The sequence below is a fragment of the Colletotrichum aenigma genome, assembly GCF_013390185.1.
Source record: "Colletotrichum aenigma strain Cg56 chromosome Unknown KSG_Cg56_contig05, whole genome shotgun sequence".
Taxonomy (NCBI): domain Eukaryota; kingdom Fungi; phylum Ascomycota; class Sordariomycetes; order Glomerellales; family Glomerellaceae; genus Colletotrichum; species Colletotrichum aenigma.
In genome coordinates, this window is record NW_023500911.1 from 3712193 (window position 1) to 3726224 (window position 14032).

Below are 14032 nucleotides of genomic sequence, written 5' to 3' on the forward strand. Positions count from 1 at the left end.
TCGAAGCCCGCAGAAATAGCGCTATGTCTGCGCTCTGCAACATTTCAGCGTGCAGCTGAATACTCGCGGGAACACCACCTCAAAGCTGGACGCAGGATGCCGACATATCCCAATGCAGCTAAGTGCCGGGTGTCGACCGTACTTCTCGAATTTTCGACCCCAATATCCGTCTAGCCAAGGAAATCCTTGCGGGGCGTCTCACGAGCACGATAACCGGCGACGGGCTCCTTGTCAACCTAAAATGAATTGAGCTGACATGAGTCCCTCTGTCAGAGTGTTCCGACGACCGACTGTTTCGTACCGCTTCGGAGGCCGGGGTAATGAAGAGCGTGAAGCCGGCGGGCAGTACAAAAATGCCCGGTCGAATGAGATAGCAGTCAGTACGGCGATTAATCTCCATTTCAGCGTGGGTCTCTGTACCGACCAGACCCCGAGTGATCCACGGGCAGAACCGCGATGCCGTCGGTTCGTCCCCAGCTGTCTCCAGCAAGCATGCAATTTCGATTGAGTAACACACCTCAAGCACGACTTCACGAGCATGAAGACGTGCTCACGTTGCGCTCCAGAAGCGATCGGCCCTGGAGATGTCGTCCCCGGGTCCATTATTCAGGGCACGCGAGCCGAGTGGCTCTGCGCGCCTGTGATCGCCTGGAGAATACCCACTTCTCGGATGTTGATGGGTGTCTTCCGTGGAACGTAGACGTCTTCGCCAGCAGCCAATGCGATATCTTGCGCCAGCGTAAGGTTATGTCCCAGATTACCGATGACGTCCGCGATGTCAATTTGGAGATGCATGTTGGGGTTGTGGTGTGGCAGTCATAACCCGAGAAGAGACATCCGGTTATCTTTGCGGAGGCATCGAATCAGCTCAGAGCCCACGAAAGGTTTGAGCTGGAAGCTTGCTGTGCCATGATAAGTCGAATCATGGCCGACTGCGATGCCGATTCCCCTTCCAAATACGTGGACTGAAGTGGCCCAGATGATAACGCCAGAGTTCCACCTTGTTTCCTTTGGGAAGGTAGGTAGGGTACTTTGGTCGAGTCCCCGTCATTGCCAAAGACCTATGCTAGCCGTTGCGACGGGGGTAATTACATATTCACCGAAGATGCCGGTGACATTGGCGCTGTTAGGAGGGAGTTTTCCCGCAACAGTTTAAAGGGCCGTCCTATCAATACTGACCGGTTTCGGTGAGGCTCGTGGCTGCGAAGCCCAGTGGGCCAACAGCGTTATCTGACTGAGCACCACACTCGGTGACTGTGTTGCTTCCTTAGCCGCGTTCCTTGGGCGGTACCCAAACGGTCGTCCACGACGGGTATGCACGGATAGATGTCACTGGACTGCCGATCCTAGCCTTTCCCCGGCCGCGAGCCATCCGGGGCGTTGGCTCGTTGTCAATGTCACCCGGCATGTCGGCGAGAGGCATGACGCTAGGCTCCGTTGGGTAATGGAGGCATCCAAAGAGAATTTGCTTGGGCCTGGTGGATAATTCAAGGTTAGCTTCTGTCACCGAGTATTGCTCAGGTCCGCGATAAAGGGTGAGACAGACAAACCAACAAGATTGAGCTCGCGCCCTCTTCGTCTCGTGTGTATTGTGAATTTCGACCGGACATGGGCACATGCGTCTCATCGAGAATGACTACCTCCCAAGTGACTCGCTCTGTCGTCAGATCATGCGCAGGGTGCGTGCTAGAGGTCTCCAGGCGACACATCAGTTCATGGACGGCGATTGTCGTTGATCGCTCCCCTTCCAGAGAGAATCACGGTCTAACCAGGCACAGAGCCCGTACGCTTATGCCATGTCGAGACACTTTAGCCAATGCGTAGGAGACATCCGATGACGACCGGTGCTTCAGGCGCGGGGGCGCGTTTTTCTGCAGTCAATTAGGGGGTGTCCTCGGAGGCTGCCTTGACGCCTGACGCGTCCGCGGCACTTTTGACACTCGCACTCTTAGCGAGGTATGTCAGATCTTGACGCACATTGATAGCTGATGCCAGGGTCAGCAGGCGCCCGGCTGAAGTCCAGAAGCAATCACAGTAGGCGGCAAGATAAGAACTCAGGCGGTGGTGGTGTAGTGTGCTTCTGTCTTGAGTCCCGTTGATGCGTGGTATGTGGTGTTGGACATCGTGGATCTCTTCGCGTTGAGGTTTCGTCAGCATCAAGGAAGGTTGTGATGCGGACGAGGGAGTGTTCGGGTTGGAAGCCACCGGTTCCTTCCAGAGGCGGCTCCGACGCGGTGTGAGGAAGGCTCGACCCACGGCTGCCTTCCCGGGTCAGTGGTTCCCTCAACCTACCTATCTACCTCGTGTCGCTCTTTCCAAAACTCTTGCTTCAAAGCCACAGAGGCAACTACCCACCCTTAGGCATCCACCTCATCCCTTCCCGCAAAGGCAGTAACCTGCTACCTTAAGTCCCGGCAACCTCGCATCCAGACACATGCACCAAACCTAGTAGGTACCTACCTACCTTACCTAGGTATATGTAAATGGAAACAGACGCCATACAATGATCATTATCATCGTCTCCTGGGTCTCCTGGCTTGTCTTGGTTTCTCGACTTTCGCAAAGTTCAATTCGTGAACCAAGTAGTTGTTCCATGCATGTGCAAAAGCCCCTATTTGGCAGGCTATGTCCTGTGGGAGTCGATCGACCTCCAACATCTTCGAATTCGAGTCTCATCAAACTCTACGAAACGTCTCATCTTTGTTTCTAAGGACCTTAACATTGGTATTGTTAGGTAGCCTGTAACACTTGCCTTGCTCCGAGATCTCTGTGCTGCCGTCATTGCGCCTGTCAATCGCAACAGGCCACTGACGGCCTAAGTCCCGAAAGACAGCCACATCGCTCAATACCATCATTATATGTATCCATAGGTAGCTACCCCTTTTGTCCATCGATACTATTCATTCTATTCCCTTGTGTTCCTCTACCCCCCCCCCCCCCCCCCCCCGAGAGACTTGCTAGATACCAGTCATTCTGGAGGGCTTCAAACTTTTACTTCATCTAACTACGAAGAAGCCAAGATATCATTCGTCTCGATGGCAGCTACCCACCGCAATACCTTTGTAGATATTGCTATAGCTACCATCATCGCTCCTGAACTTTCATGTTGAATGGGTCGCGGTTCAAGAATTGGTCTTCTCTTTCATCTGGTCATTTTCTTCTGACTTTAATGAGCTCCATCTCAAATTAGTTCTGATCCCCAGTTTCTACTACGCGTGGTTTGAGGTGTCCTCGACGTTTATGAGGGAAGACAAGTCTACGCATGACCAAAATCATTCATCGTTTCAGCGAGATATAGTGAGGAAGCGATCATAGACATCATGAGCGATATGACTGGGACCCGTGCGGCTGCTGAAAAGCGCATAGCTCGCAGGTGAGCCCCTCCGACTTTCTAGCATTCTTAGACTGGGCGACGACACAAAGCTACAAGCACCTAGCTTGTTGTCTAAAAGCCTGGCAACCGCAGGCTCTGAATGTCTCATCTGCATCATCTGGAATGGAGCTTCTTACGAGAGGACGAGAGAACACATTATGTTTACTATTGAATATGTACTCAGGCACTCGTTATACCCTCGTCAGATGACATCCAGACGCCTGTCTAATAGTAGTGATGATTTCCAAATAAAGCTAGCGTATTTAACAAGACTCTATCATCGTGTCAACTGCGATTCCGAAGTTGAAGTTGTTGGACATCTGCCATCGTTATCGTCGTTCCTGTTGTTAAGGTCATGTTGGAATCAAATTTTCTTTCTCCGGGAAACAATGTCCACTTCTCGTTCATGCCGAGAGTTGCAGCCGCAGACATACAACGTTGAACTCTGTGCTATCGGCCTCTCATCCAGAGTGGGATTGTGACCAGCAACTTATCTTGCATGTTGATTCACTATCACTCATCATCACCCTTTAGATATTCACACGTACCACCATACTACGTTCGTTCCCCTACGCTATCACCTGGATTCATGTGGCGAGCATTGCACTGAAATCAGTAACTACTAACGAGTTGTCTCCCGATAGACAGCTAATTTGAGCCCAGTCACACAAGATGAGGAATATTTAGGGTGCTTGACCTATAACGTTAGAACGAATATTTATCCTCATAACCAGTTTCCAGCACGCTTCGGCGGTCGTGAGATATGATTGACCACCTTTAACACGACCTCTACCCATCCGACTATATATATATTGAGGAAATCAAGTTTAGGATGGAATTCATATTTCGCCTGGTCACATCTGCAATCGCGGACGTTTGTGTTGCAGAGAACAGTGAAAAGTTGGCATGGTAGAGTTCAGGTATTATCGTCTGGCTAAGATTTCATAATAAGCACTTTTGATAGTCGGTAGTTCTGGTGCATTGCGCGTAGTTGTTGCTCATAATATCTACCAAGTGTATTCGAAGGATCATTTAGTAGCTCGGTTTGCCTTTGTGTAAGGAAACTTTGACAGCTTGCACTATACCACGGGAATCGTCAATATGTTCTCATACACGATATCTATAATTCTTTTCTCATTCTCCTATTTGGATTGCTTCCTGATCTTTCACTAGTATCATGTACTCGCCTTTTAAGCAGTGATTTTGAACACTGAGCATAATACCATGGTCGGGAATCCAGCTTCGGTCAGATGGCTTTGAGTTTCTGATCTTCTCAGAACATAGGTCAACTCGTTGCTTTTGACCCGGCCAGGCAGGATAATTTAGAGATGAAATAAGCCTAGGTAGGAGCCCTGTACCAGGAGAGGGGCAGTGCAACACCAGAACTTATTGAACCATTCTTGTCTCATTACTGTGAGAGGTCCTAGGTGACAACTCTGAAGGATAAATCGGGCCATGCCACGGCATCGAAAGAGGATCAGAGCGTTGCAGGGAGCTCAAAATTGGATGCTGACGGCGACGCTAAGCCGCACCGCCGGCGCCGATCGAGGTATCGTCCAGTGAGAGACCGGGCCGCAGCAGGCACCAGCTTTAACAGACGAGTGATATTGCATGTCAAATGCTCAACGCCACATGTTTGTGCTCCTACATTGGCACATTGGTGATGGCAGGTGTGGCTGTGCGGCCAACGCCACGTAAGGCAGTGCGCGTTAGCAGCAACAAATGCTCCGGTTGGACGTGACGGAAGCTGAGCCGGCGAACGGCTTCTCTCGAGACGCCAACGGAGCCGAAGAAAACAATGGTGACGGATTCCGGGAGCGAGCACCCCTGTCAAGATCGCCGGCGAGGCTCTCTGCTCCGGGCACTAAGGAGCATCTAGAAGCTGTCTGATTGGGTGCATAGCTCATCTGGCCCCCATTTTGGCCCGTGATCCCATGCATCACGTGGGGGTGACGTAAACGTGGCCCGAAGGACCCCAAAGACCGGAAAGTGCTGTGCAGTCTGCAGGTGAGAGACAGAAACAGGCAGTGGCTGCTCCTTCCGGTAATTGTGGTGGGCGGCGCTGACCTCAATGCGACTTGGCGACGCGGACCCCAACGGCGCCAACGACGTGCAGCAGCAGCAGCAGCAACAAGTGGAGGAGGGGCATCACTTACCCACGCCTTGCCTTGGTATCCAGCATCAACCACACGCGGGTCCCGTCTGCACAGCATAAGGAAGCCGGATACCTCGCCTCATATACGCGGACTCTACCCGAGGACATGGCCGCAACCCCTGAATCCAAATTCAAACTCATATTGCGACCCTGAGACCCTTCTTTAACTTCAGTCGTCTCCTTTTCGCGACGAACCTAAAAAAAAAGGAGCCGACATCCCCGTTGCCGGTTGTCGTCGACCACCTCTCGCCGCTTGCATCATCACTCGCATTCCCCTCCTTTCCCTGCCGCCACGCTTGCGTACGCATTTCCGCCGAGGACCGACTGCACCTATCTACCTGGCCGGGTTCCATTGCATCCCACGATTCCGGCCGGGCGCCAGCAAGCTTCACAACTTTAAGTCTTCCGACTCGCGACCGGTCTAAGCTCCGTCAACAGCTCTAATCCACCCCGACCAAGCCGGACACGATGGCCTCAACAGCGACCGCGCCCAACGGCGCTGCGCACGACCATGTACTGCGACCGAGGCCCAGGAAGCCGCAACACTCCCAGCTCACGAGGACCATCAGCAACACCTCTGTTGGCGAGCTCAATGGGATGACTCCTCTGTCCGAGACGGGCCAGACGAGCGGCACTACGAGGTATGCTCACAGCTTCAATTCTACCGATAATCCCAGGGCTAACATAATCGTCGCAGTGGCCGCTCGACACCCGTTCCCGCCGATGCTCTCCCCTCCGTCAAGTCCATGTCCTCCGCGAGAAAGCAAGCTCGCGCCGAACAACGCCGCCGAATCTTCCCCACGATCGAGTTCGCCAGCCGCGTCTCCCACTTTGACCCGAATTCCGACTACCGCGATTTCCATGGGTTCTTCAACCTGTTTTGGATCGGACTTGCCATCATGGCCATCACCACCATGCTGCGCAACATCAAGGATACGGGATACCCCATGCGCGTCCAGATCTGGACCTTGTTCACCATCAAGATCTGGCATCTGGCCATCGCCGACTTCCTCATGGTGGCCACCACCTTGGTGTCTCTGCCCCTCCACCGCGTATGGCGCGCTGCCCCCGCCAACAGCGCATTCACGTGGAAGAACGGCGGCATGGCTGTCCAGAGCATATACCAGGTCGTCTGGCTGGTGTTCTGGATCGCTGTGCCTTTCGTTCTTGACTGGACATGGACTGCGCAGGTGTTCCTGCTGTTGCACACCATGGTTCTTCTCATGAAGACGCACAGCTGGGCTTTCTACAATGGTCACTTGTGCGAGACGGAGAAACGTCTGTACGATCTCGACAACCCCTCGACTGCCTCCAAGGCCCCGGTCTATTTGTACCCGACCCCCGACAACCCGATGGGAACTGTCAGCAGCCCGAAGAGCCGCAACCCCGAGGCTACTTCCGACTCTGAGTCCACCTCCGATGAAATCGACCAGCTTCGCGAGGACCTCGCCCAGGAGCTTACTTCCCCGCTGGGCAACAATGCCTATCCTCGGAACCTGACCTGGTCCAACTACTTCGATTACCTCCTCTGCCCTACTCTGTGCTACGAACTCGAGTACCCTCGCACGGCGCGCATCGACTGGCAGAACCTCATCTCCAAGATCGTTGCTGTCTTTGGCTGCATCTCCTTGCTGACGGTCATTTCGGAAGAGTTCATCCTCCCTATCCTGACCGACGCCTCCGTGCGCCTCAACGCGACTCCCGCTCCGCCCGTCTCCGAGGCTCTCCTCATCCTTGCCGAGAGCATCTCCTGGCTTCTATTTCCTTTCATGCTGACCTTCCTGCTGGTCTTTTTGGTCATCTTTGAGTACGCACTCGGTGCTTTTGCAGAGCTCACCCACTTTGCCGATCGCCACTTCTACTCGGACTGGTGGAACTCGACCGACTGGATGGAATTCTCTCGCGAGTGGAACATTCCTGTCTACAGCTTCCTCCGTCGTCATGTATATAGCGCTAGCCGACCACATATTGGCCGCTTCCCCGCCACTGTCATTACCTTCCTCATCTCCGCCATCGGGCATGAGATCGTCATGGCGTGTATCACGAAAAAGATTCGTGGCTATGGATTCGTTTGCCAGATGTTGCAGCTGCCTATCGTAGTGCTGCAGCGCACCAAGTGGGTCCGTGGGAAGAAGACTCTCAATAACGTTTGCTTTTGGTGTTCCATGGTCATGGGACTTAGCATGGTACGTTTTGCCTATCACATTTCAAGTCAGCACACTAACTAACATCGCTCTAGATTTGCGCCCTCTACGTCTTGGTCTAAGTGCCACTGCATTGCATAGCATCACATGTCTGCCGTCAACTTTGCTTCATTTGGTCAAGGTCTGGCTCATTTTTGGGGGTCGACCGGGCCGTGTACATACATCAACCCACTCTGTATCATTAACACATCGATCGACGGACGGCGATCCCGCGGCGGCTCTCATTTTCTGGCGTTTGTAGATAAATCTTTATACCCCCAATCTCAGGCCCTTTGGGGCAACTTTCACCGTACGACTGCTACGACTGCTGCACTATGCCGACCTTGAACGATGGAAATCCCTCTTTAATGTGCCTGTAGTGATGGCGAAACTCACTGGTACTCTTGCAATCGCACCTTGTCATTCTTTCATAGGCGTGCTTAAGTCACCCAGTCTCATTCGGGGCGGCGGGTGCAGCGGCAGTATTTAAGCTTGTGCGAAGCTCAATATTTGATGCCCGTCACAATCCGTTCTGCAAGTGACATCGATGCAATGTACTGCCTGCGATGCACCTCGGCGCAAAAGTCCTCGTCGAATGAAAATTTATCATTAAGCCTGCAGCGAGAAGCCCGACATCGTGGGTTTCACACCCCCTCCTGAATAAGGCAGGGGCAGAGATCAGGGACGATGATGATTGTATTGGGGTGCTTGTGGTCACAAGCTTGCCGCTTTAAGGCCTTCGATATGTGTTGATAGGTTCGCCCAAGTTGTTCTTTTTGGAAAGGTGGACCGTCACAGAAGAACTCATTGGCGTTCATTCCTGTCGATGGATCTGAGTGGGTTTATGAATGCTTGCAAAGCTTACTTTCGGTGGTTCTGGGATCATCATAAAAGGCAGCCTGAGCACGAGTTTCAACATGGCAGCAACGAGAAATAGAATTGGCATCAGAAACTTGTTCATTCCGCATGCGAATGGCTGTGAAACTGCCGTTATGCAAAGTCCAGGCTATGACTCAGATATGGCGGGCATTTTCTGCCTTGAGCTCCATAACTCTAGCTTCGAGAATACTCAAGCCAAGTATCCCTGGAAAAATCGCGGGTGGAAGCGAGGAACAGAGGTAAGTATTGGGATCTCAGCGTGGGGTGTTTGTTCGTGATGTGTGAATAGAGGGCGTCGTGATCAGAGGACGTATTTACGGTGAGTCGCTTGTCATCGCCGAAACGACACGAGGGACGAAGAACTCAATTTTCACTCTGTGCTGTCCGAAATCGATACATAGCATTACGCCTAAATTTATTGAGTTTGTAGATACGACGCAGGCCCCCCCCCCCCCCCCCCCCCCCCCCCCGCAAAAAGACTAAGGCAAAATTCACCCCATACGACGCCTGGAATTTATAATCTTCAAGCCATCTTGATTCTCCCAACAGACATCTTTGAGGTAGGTAGTATTCAAGCACGGCTTGAAGTTGGATAGCTGGGATCTTCTAGTATTCAATGCCCTTTCCCGGATCATTCTGCAGAACGTTCTTTTCGATCGTTTCCCGGAGGGGTACGCGTGTTCAGATGTGGGAAAGGCGTTTGGCTGACTGAAAAGCTACGTGATGAGCAGAAATCAGGGAGAGGTGGAATACGCCCAGGATGAATCAGAATAGCGGTGCCAAGGAAAAACCGAGGACCGAAAGCTAGCGTGGAGTCCTGTGATACAGCGCCTGAGTACAAACAGGAGATATTAGTGAAGAGAGAAAAGTTATGCGACTCGAGTTTTCAACAGCAGCTACAGTTGCAGCATTGGGCTTCTGTGGCTTCTCGTCAGAGTTCGATTTGCCTGTTCTCTTTATAGTCAGCCCACGACTAAGATCGTCACAGAGCACTGAGGGTTTCTTGTACAAGCAGAGTCCCATCGCACGGCCCTAATATCGGAAGCGCGAACGAAGCATTGCTTTGCCACTGTCGAATGTTATATAAAGAATGTTTGAGCGACGTCGTCTAGGTCTATCAGAAATGTCAGTTTAGTTGCCTGCTCCGGAGTCAACCCCAGAATCAAGAGACACGTCTTTATCCTTCTGAGATCTTGCGAGGGTCAATGTCTGGAGGGAAGCAACACATTCCCTGGCGGAACATGAGACTTGGTCCTAAAGTAATTGAAAGGAATAAGCCGAGGAGAATGATGAGAGGTGATGTTCGCTTGTGAGGCAAGATTATGGGAAGATGGTGAGGGCTCCCAAGTATTGATCCATGCTGTAACTTCAGATCGTCTTCATCGGATGTTACTACTATCACATTCTTGGGGGAGCCGGTTTATCAAGCTAAAAGTCCGAATTTATAGACTTCCGGGCGTGCGCTAAGTCTGAATTAGTTGCTCCGTAGTAAAAATAAAAGATATTAAGAAGTTCTCTGTAGGCGTAAAATCCCAGGCCGAAAATCATATCCTTCTGTTCTGTGTACGCTTCGCAAGAGCTTACTGGCCAAGGATTTTATCACCTATAAATAGGCGGCTTGACTCCCCTTTAATCCAGTCAAGGAAATAATGAAGTACCGATACCGCAAAGAGGAGTGCCGCATCTTCAGGAAGACGGCTTTTTGTTGGGCAGCTTTCCAGATGAACTCTCGTATGAAGCTGTCGAGATTGAACGCGTCTGCTGCGGCTGAGAATCTGTCTCCTGTCCTAACAGGTGTAGGTTCGGTGACCCACCCTATCTGATATCTTTTGAATACTCGTAGTTAATACTTGTACGGGAAGGACGGACGCTGCTGGATAACACCCCGTGGCCTGTGGGCTTTTGTTGTGATGGTGGAGACGCTGCGTTGAAGTGATTCTCGCATCTGTGGATAATGTGCTTAGTTAGAATGAACCCCAACAACGCACGCAGCCAATGATTCGTTCTGTCTTCTCTGCTTCGCATGATATCAGCTGCAGCTATTATCACTTTTATATCAGGTAAGAGGTCGACCGCTTCATTCATTGGCGTGGTTGCTATTTAAACGCATTGTACGTCTCAAATAGCATTCAACCCAATGTTTGCATCTCCGGCAACCATTCCAATGTCCTGGCACTGTCTGTGAAGTTTCTGGACTTGAAGGACACGATGACTTTCAGAAGGGGTCTGCGATGGTGGCCAGCGGTCCGTGTAGGCGGTGAGGCCATGATTGCCTACAGCTTCTCCTAATGTGTATTGGAGCATATTAAACACTGAGAAGAGATGTGCGTGGACGACTTAAATGCGAAGGTGCCCTGCAGTCAGAAGAACATGGATACAGCTCTGTGATGATGCGAACCACTCCCCTCAGTAAAACTATCACTTTTGAGACTTCTCATGGATTCACATGACTCCAGGATCGGTTTGGCTTTCCGTTCAGACTGATTCAGACCATCCGTTCTTTTATTGGGGCCTTAGATGTTGAGACGGGCGTTGGGTGGCGGCGGGCTTTTTGCACGTCTTAAGGTGAAGTAATATGCGATGCTCCCTCGGAAGAGAAAAATGATGATCTCCTCCTGGTGTTGTTTCCTTTTCGTGAAGATGACTGTCGTGACTAGCGGGATCTCTATGTAAAACATTTCCTAGCCTGCGGAGTGTTATATGGGCTATGGCCGTGGGACATTACAGTTGGAATAAAGTCAAAGAAGAGACCCAGGGAACGGAACACGTTTATTGAAGTAAGCTTGCTAAATCAACGCCGCGATAAAACAGCTAGATCAATCAAAACGAAATAGCCACTGATCATAGTAAATAGCCAATATCGTTGCCTATCGATGCGAGGAGGAAGCTACTTCGTGGGGCCTGGTGACGTTTTTAGGTGTAATGTGTGAATTTTAAAGATTTCAGCCAAATTGTCGAATTAATCTCGCCCTTGACCCTGAAAGTCTGAAGTTCATTCGATCCATCAACTCCAACTCTGAAATGTTGGAGACACCCCAGTACCAAAAAGCCGTCCGCCACAGGCCGAGTTGCGTTGATGTAGGAAACCGATGACCTCCACGAGCCAAGTGACTCATCAAAATGATACAGACTGAAACTCCCGCCAGACGTGACGTCCCAGAATCCCGTCGCTTATGAGTTGTTTGACGAACTGGGAAAGACACCGCCTGGCTGCGGCTCGGGCTGCTTCGGGCAGCACTTGGCAGTCCAGGTGCAGGGGTGGCCAGGTTTCTGGCCGTTGCAAATGTCGTCCGGCCCCATCACCTTAATGAACGAATAACCGGGGTGGCAAGTTTGAGGCTGACGAGGTGCTCTTCCGCAGATACTCTTTCCCTCTTGGATGCGGCATTTCGTGTGCCAGGTCGTCAGTTTGCAGTAGTCTAGTTCCTTTCCTGGGAGGGCGGAGGCGGCGGCGACGAGCAGCGACAAGGTCGCGACGAGGGAGGTGATGCGCATCTCGTAGAGGTTAGGAGGAGAGAGCGAGTGGTTGAAGTGAGGTTGGTCGGTTGAAGGGGTTGTGGTAACGTAGATGAGTAGGTTAGATGTACGAGAAGTGTTTGATGGCAGTTCATGATTTCGTGAAAATTTCTGAAATACTGCGTTGTGGCCAGGTGTGCCAAAAAGGTGAGGGCTTAATCCTCGAAAGAAACTCGAAAAGTGCGAACATTAGTTAGTTGTACATACCACTGAACCTTCGATCAAGGTTCGCAAGTTGCATCATCAGACTTGAAAAGGAAGGTGACACGTGAATGGAGGAAGAAACCTCTATGGCCAGCCGACGGCGCTCACCATGACGGTCCGACGTCAGCTTGTATTTACCAATTAAGGAAAGCCACACTCTGAGGTATCCGTGTCCAATCAAGCAGGCGGCAAACTTCTGGAAAGGCGACTTCCTCTTCGAGACATCAAAGTTTGGAGATAAATAGTAGTCAATCAGCACGAACGCAAGTCCATGAGATTCCCAGCAATCCATGCAGCCCAAGCGTCTCCACTTGATCGTGCAATGAAGCATGTCTTAGTTGCTATCTAGAGTTGCGGTGTTAATTTTCTAAGGAATGTAGCGGTATTTATTTCAGGAAAGTTTGAACAGTCTAGAGACAGTGGGTGAATACACAGAAAGAGACGGAAGATAACGCACGCTAGAACCCGAATATTTAGAGAACTGCAACCAAATCTCAAGGTTTTTTCGACGTCATGCGTCCTGAGAAATAGACTACGAATTGACAACGATCCAAACGCCGAAATTGCGTGGGTATAGCCGAGAATCGAAATATATTCTATCTATCAAGCTGTTGGTACTTTGACCTGAAGAGATATGGCATTACAGGACACTGCGAGTCGCAGTTGTGGAAACCCCGTCATCGCCTGTGAAACTTGTTTCAATAACGCCCACTGGTACCAATGTACTACTCGCTATCAGAAATTTCGTCGGCGCGTTGTCCAATAACTATAATTGCCATTTGGCGGAACTTGTTCTTCTGTCAATGTTCAACTGGTATGATTCAGAGTCTTCAACCATTCCGGCATCGGATCAAACTGGAATACCGCCCTCATAAGCACAGGGTAAGTAAGATGCGACGGAGATAACAGACGAAGAAGGAACGCTACAGAATCCCTTCACCGTTTGGTGTGCAAAACGTACCAGCAACATGATAGTGGCTTGATAGGTCTTGGGGTTCTAAAGCACTAACAGCGTCGCAATCAGAACACGCCGTGTGATTACCCTCAGATTGTAATCATCAAGAATTATTTGTCTGTTCTTGCGGTAGCCGATCTATCAAAGTGTTCATATAGAGATGAACTATCGAAGCAATAGAATGAACCCATCAGTTGAGCTGATCGTCGGGATGAGGCATTGACACAACAGATTATCGACTCACGTCTAGTGCTCTCAACACCGCCTTCTCGCCTGAAAGAACACAAGTATCAATCGCCCATTCGTACCTGTGGACTTTTTGGAAGTAGTATGTACGCAGGGCTGTCTGATCGCTGGGTCTGCTCTACTTTCTAATGACAGCAATATACGAGACTTTATACTCACCATCAACAAGTTGACACAAGACATCACAGCATGGCATCCAATGTCCTACTTGCGTCAGCGGCTCTCGGAGCAAGGCTGAATGCTTAAGGCTCAAATGTAATACTCAAAAGACGGCAGAGGCGGAGGAGGATGCCAGCAGCCAACAGGCACTGATCTAGGTGATGTTTGCAGCTCAGACGGAGTGTAACAATGTCACTCAGTGTCTCTCACCCAGATGGAAACCGGCAAAATCGATATCCATTCCGCACTCTTCTGGGCGGAGACCGCATTGTGCTGTCTCGTTCTCAAGATGCTGGCTCATCTTAAATACTCCGTCCTGCATCATACCCCGAAAGTAACGAAGCCTACATAGCCCCAGCTCA

General features: G+C 50.9%; 2 protein-coding genes across 2 annotated transcripts; one reads left to right on the forward strand and one right to left on the reverse strand.

Moving 5' to 3' along the window:
* Window positions 1-5996: 5996 nt before the first annotated feature.
* Window positions 5997-7794, forward strand: are2 (putative sterol O-acyltransferase 2; the record flags this gene model as incomplete). The annotated part of the gene is made up of 3 exons (XM_037323895.1): window positions 5997-6169; window positions 6226-7714; window positions 7768-7794. 3 exons carry the CDS (start codon window positions 5997-5999, stop codon window positions 7792-7794), a joined length of 1689 nt encoding a protein of 562 aa, XP_037177741.1.
* A 3967-nt stretch (window positions 7795-11761) lies between these two features.
* Window positions 11762-12085, reverse strand: CGCA056_v008649 (uncharacterized protein; the record flags this gene model as incomplete). Its single annotated transcript, XM_037323896.1, has 1 exon — window positions 11762-12085. One exon carries the CDS (start codon window positions 12083-12085, stop codon window positions 11762-11764), a length of 324 nt encoding a protein of 107 aa, XP_037177737.1.
* Between the last annotated feature and the right edge of the window lie 1947 nt (window positions 12086-14032).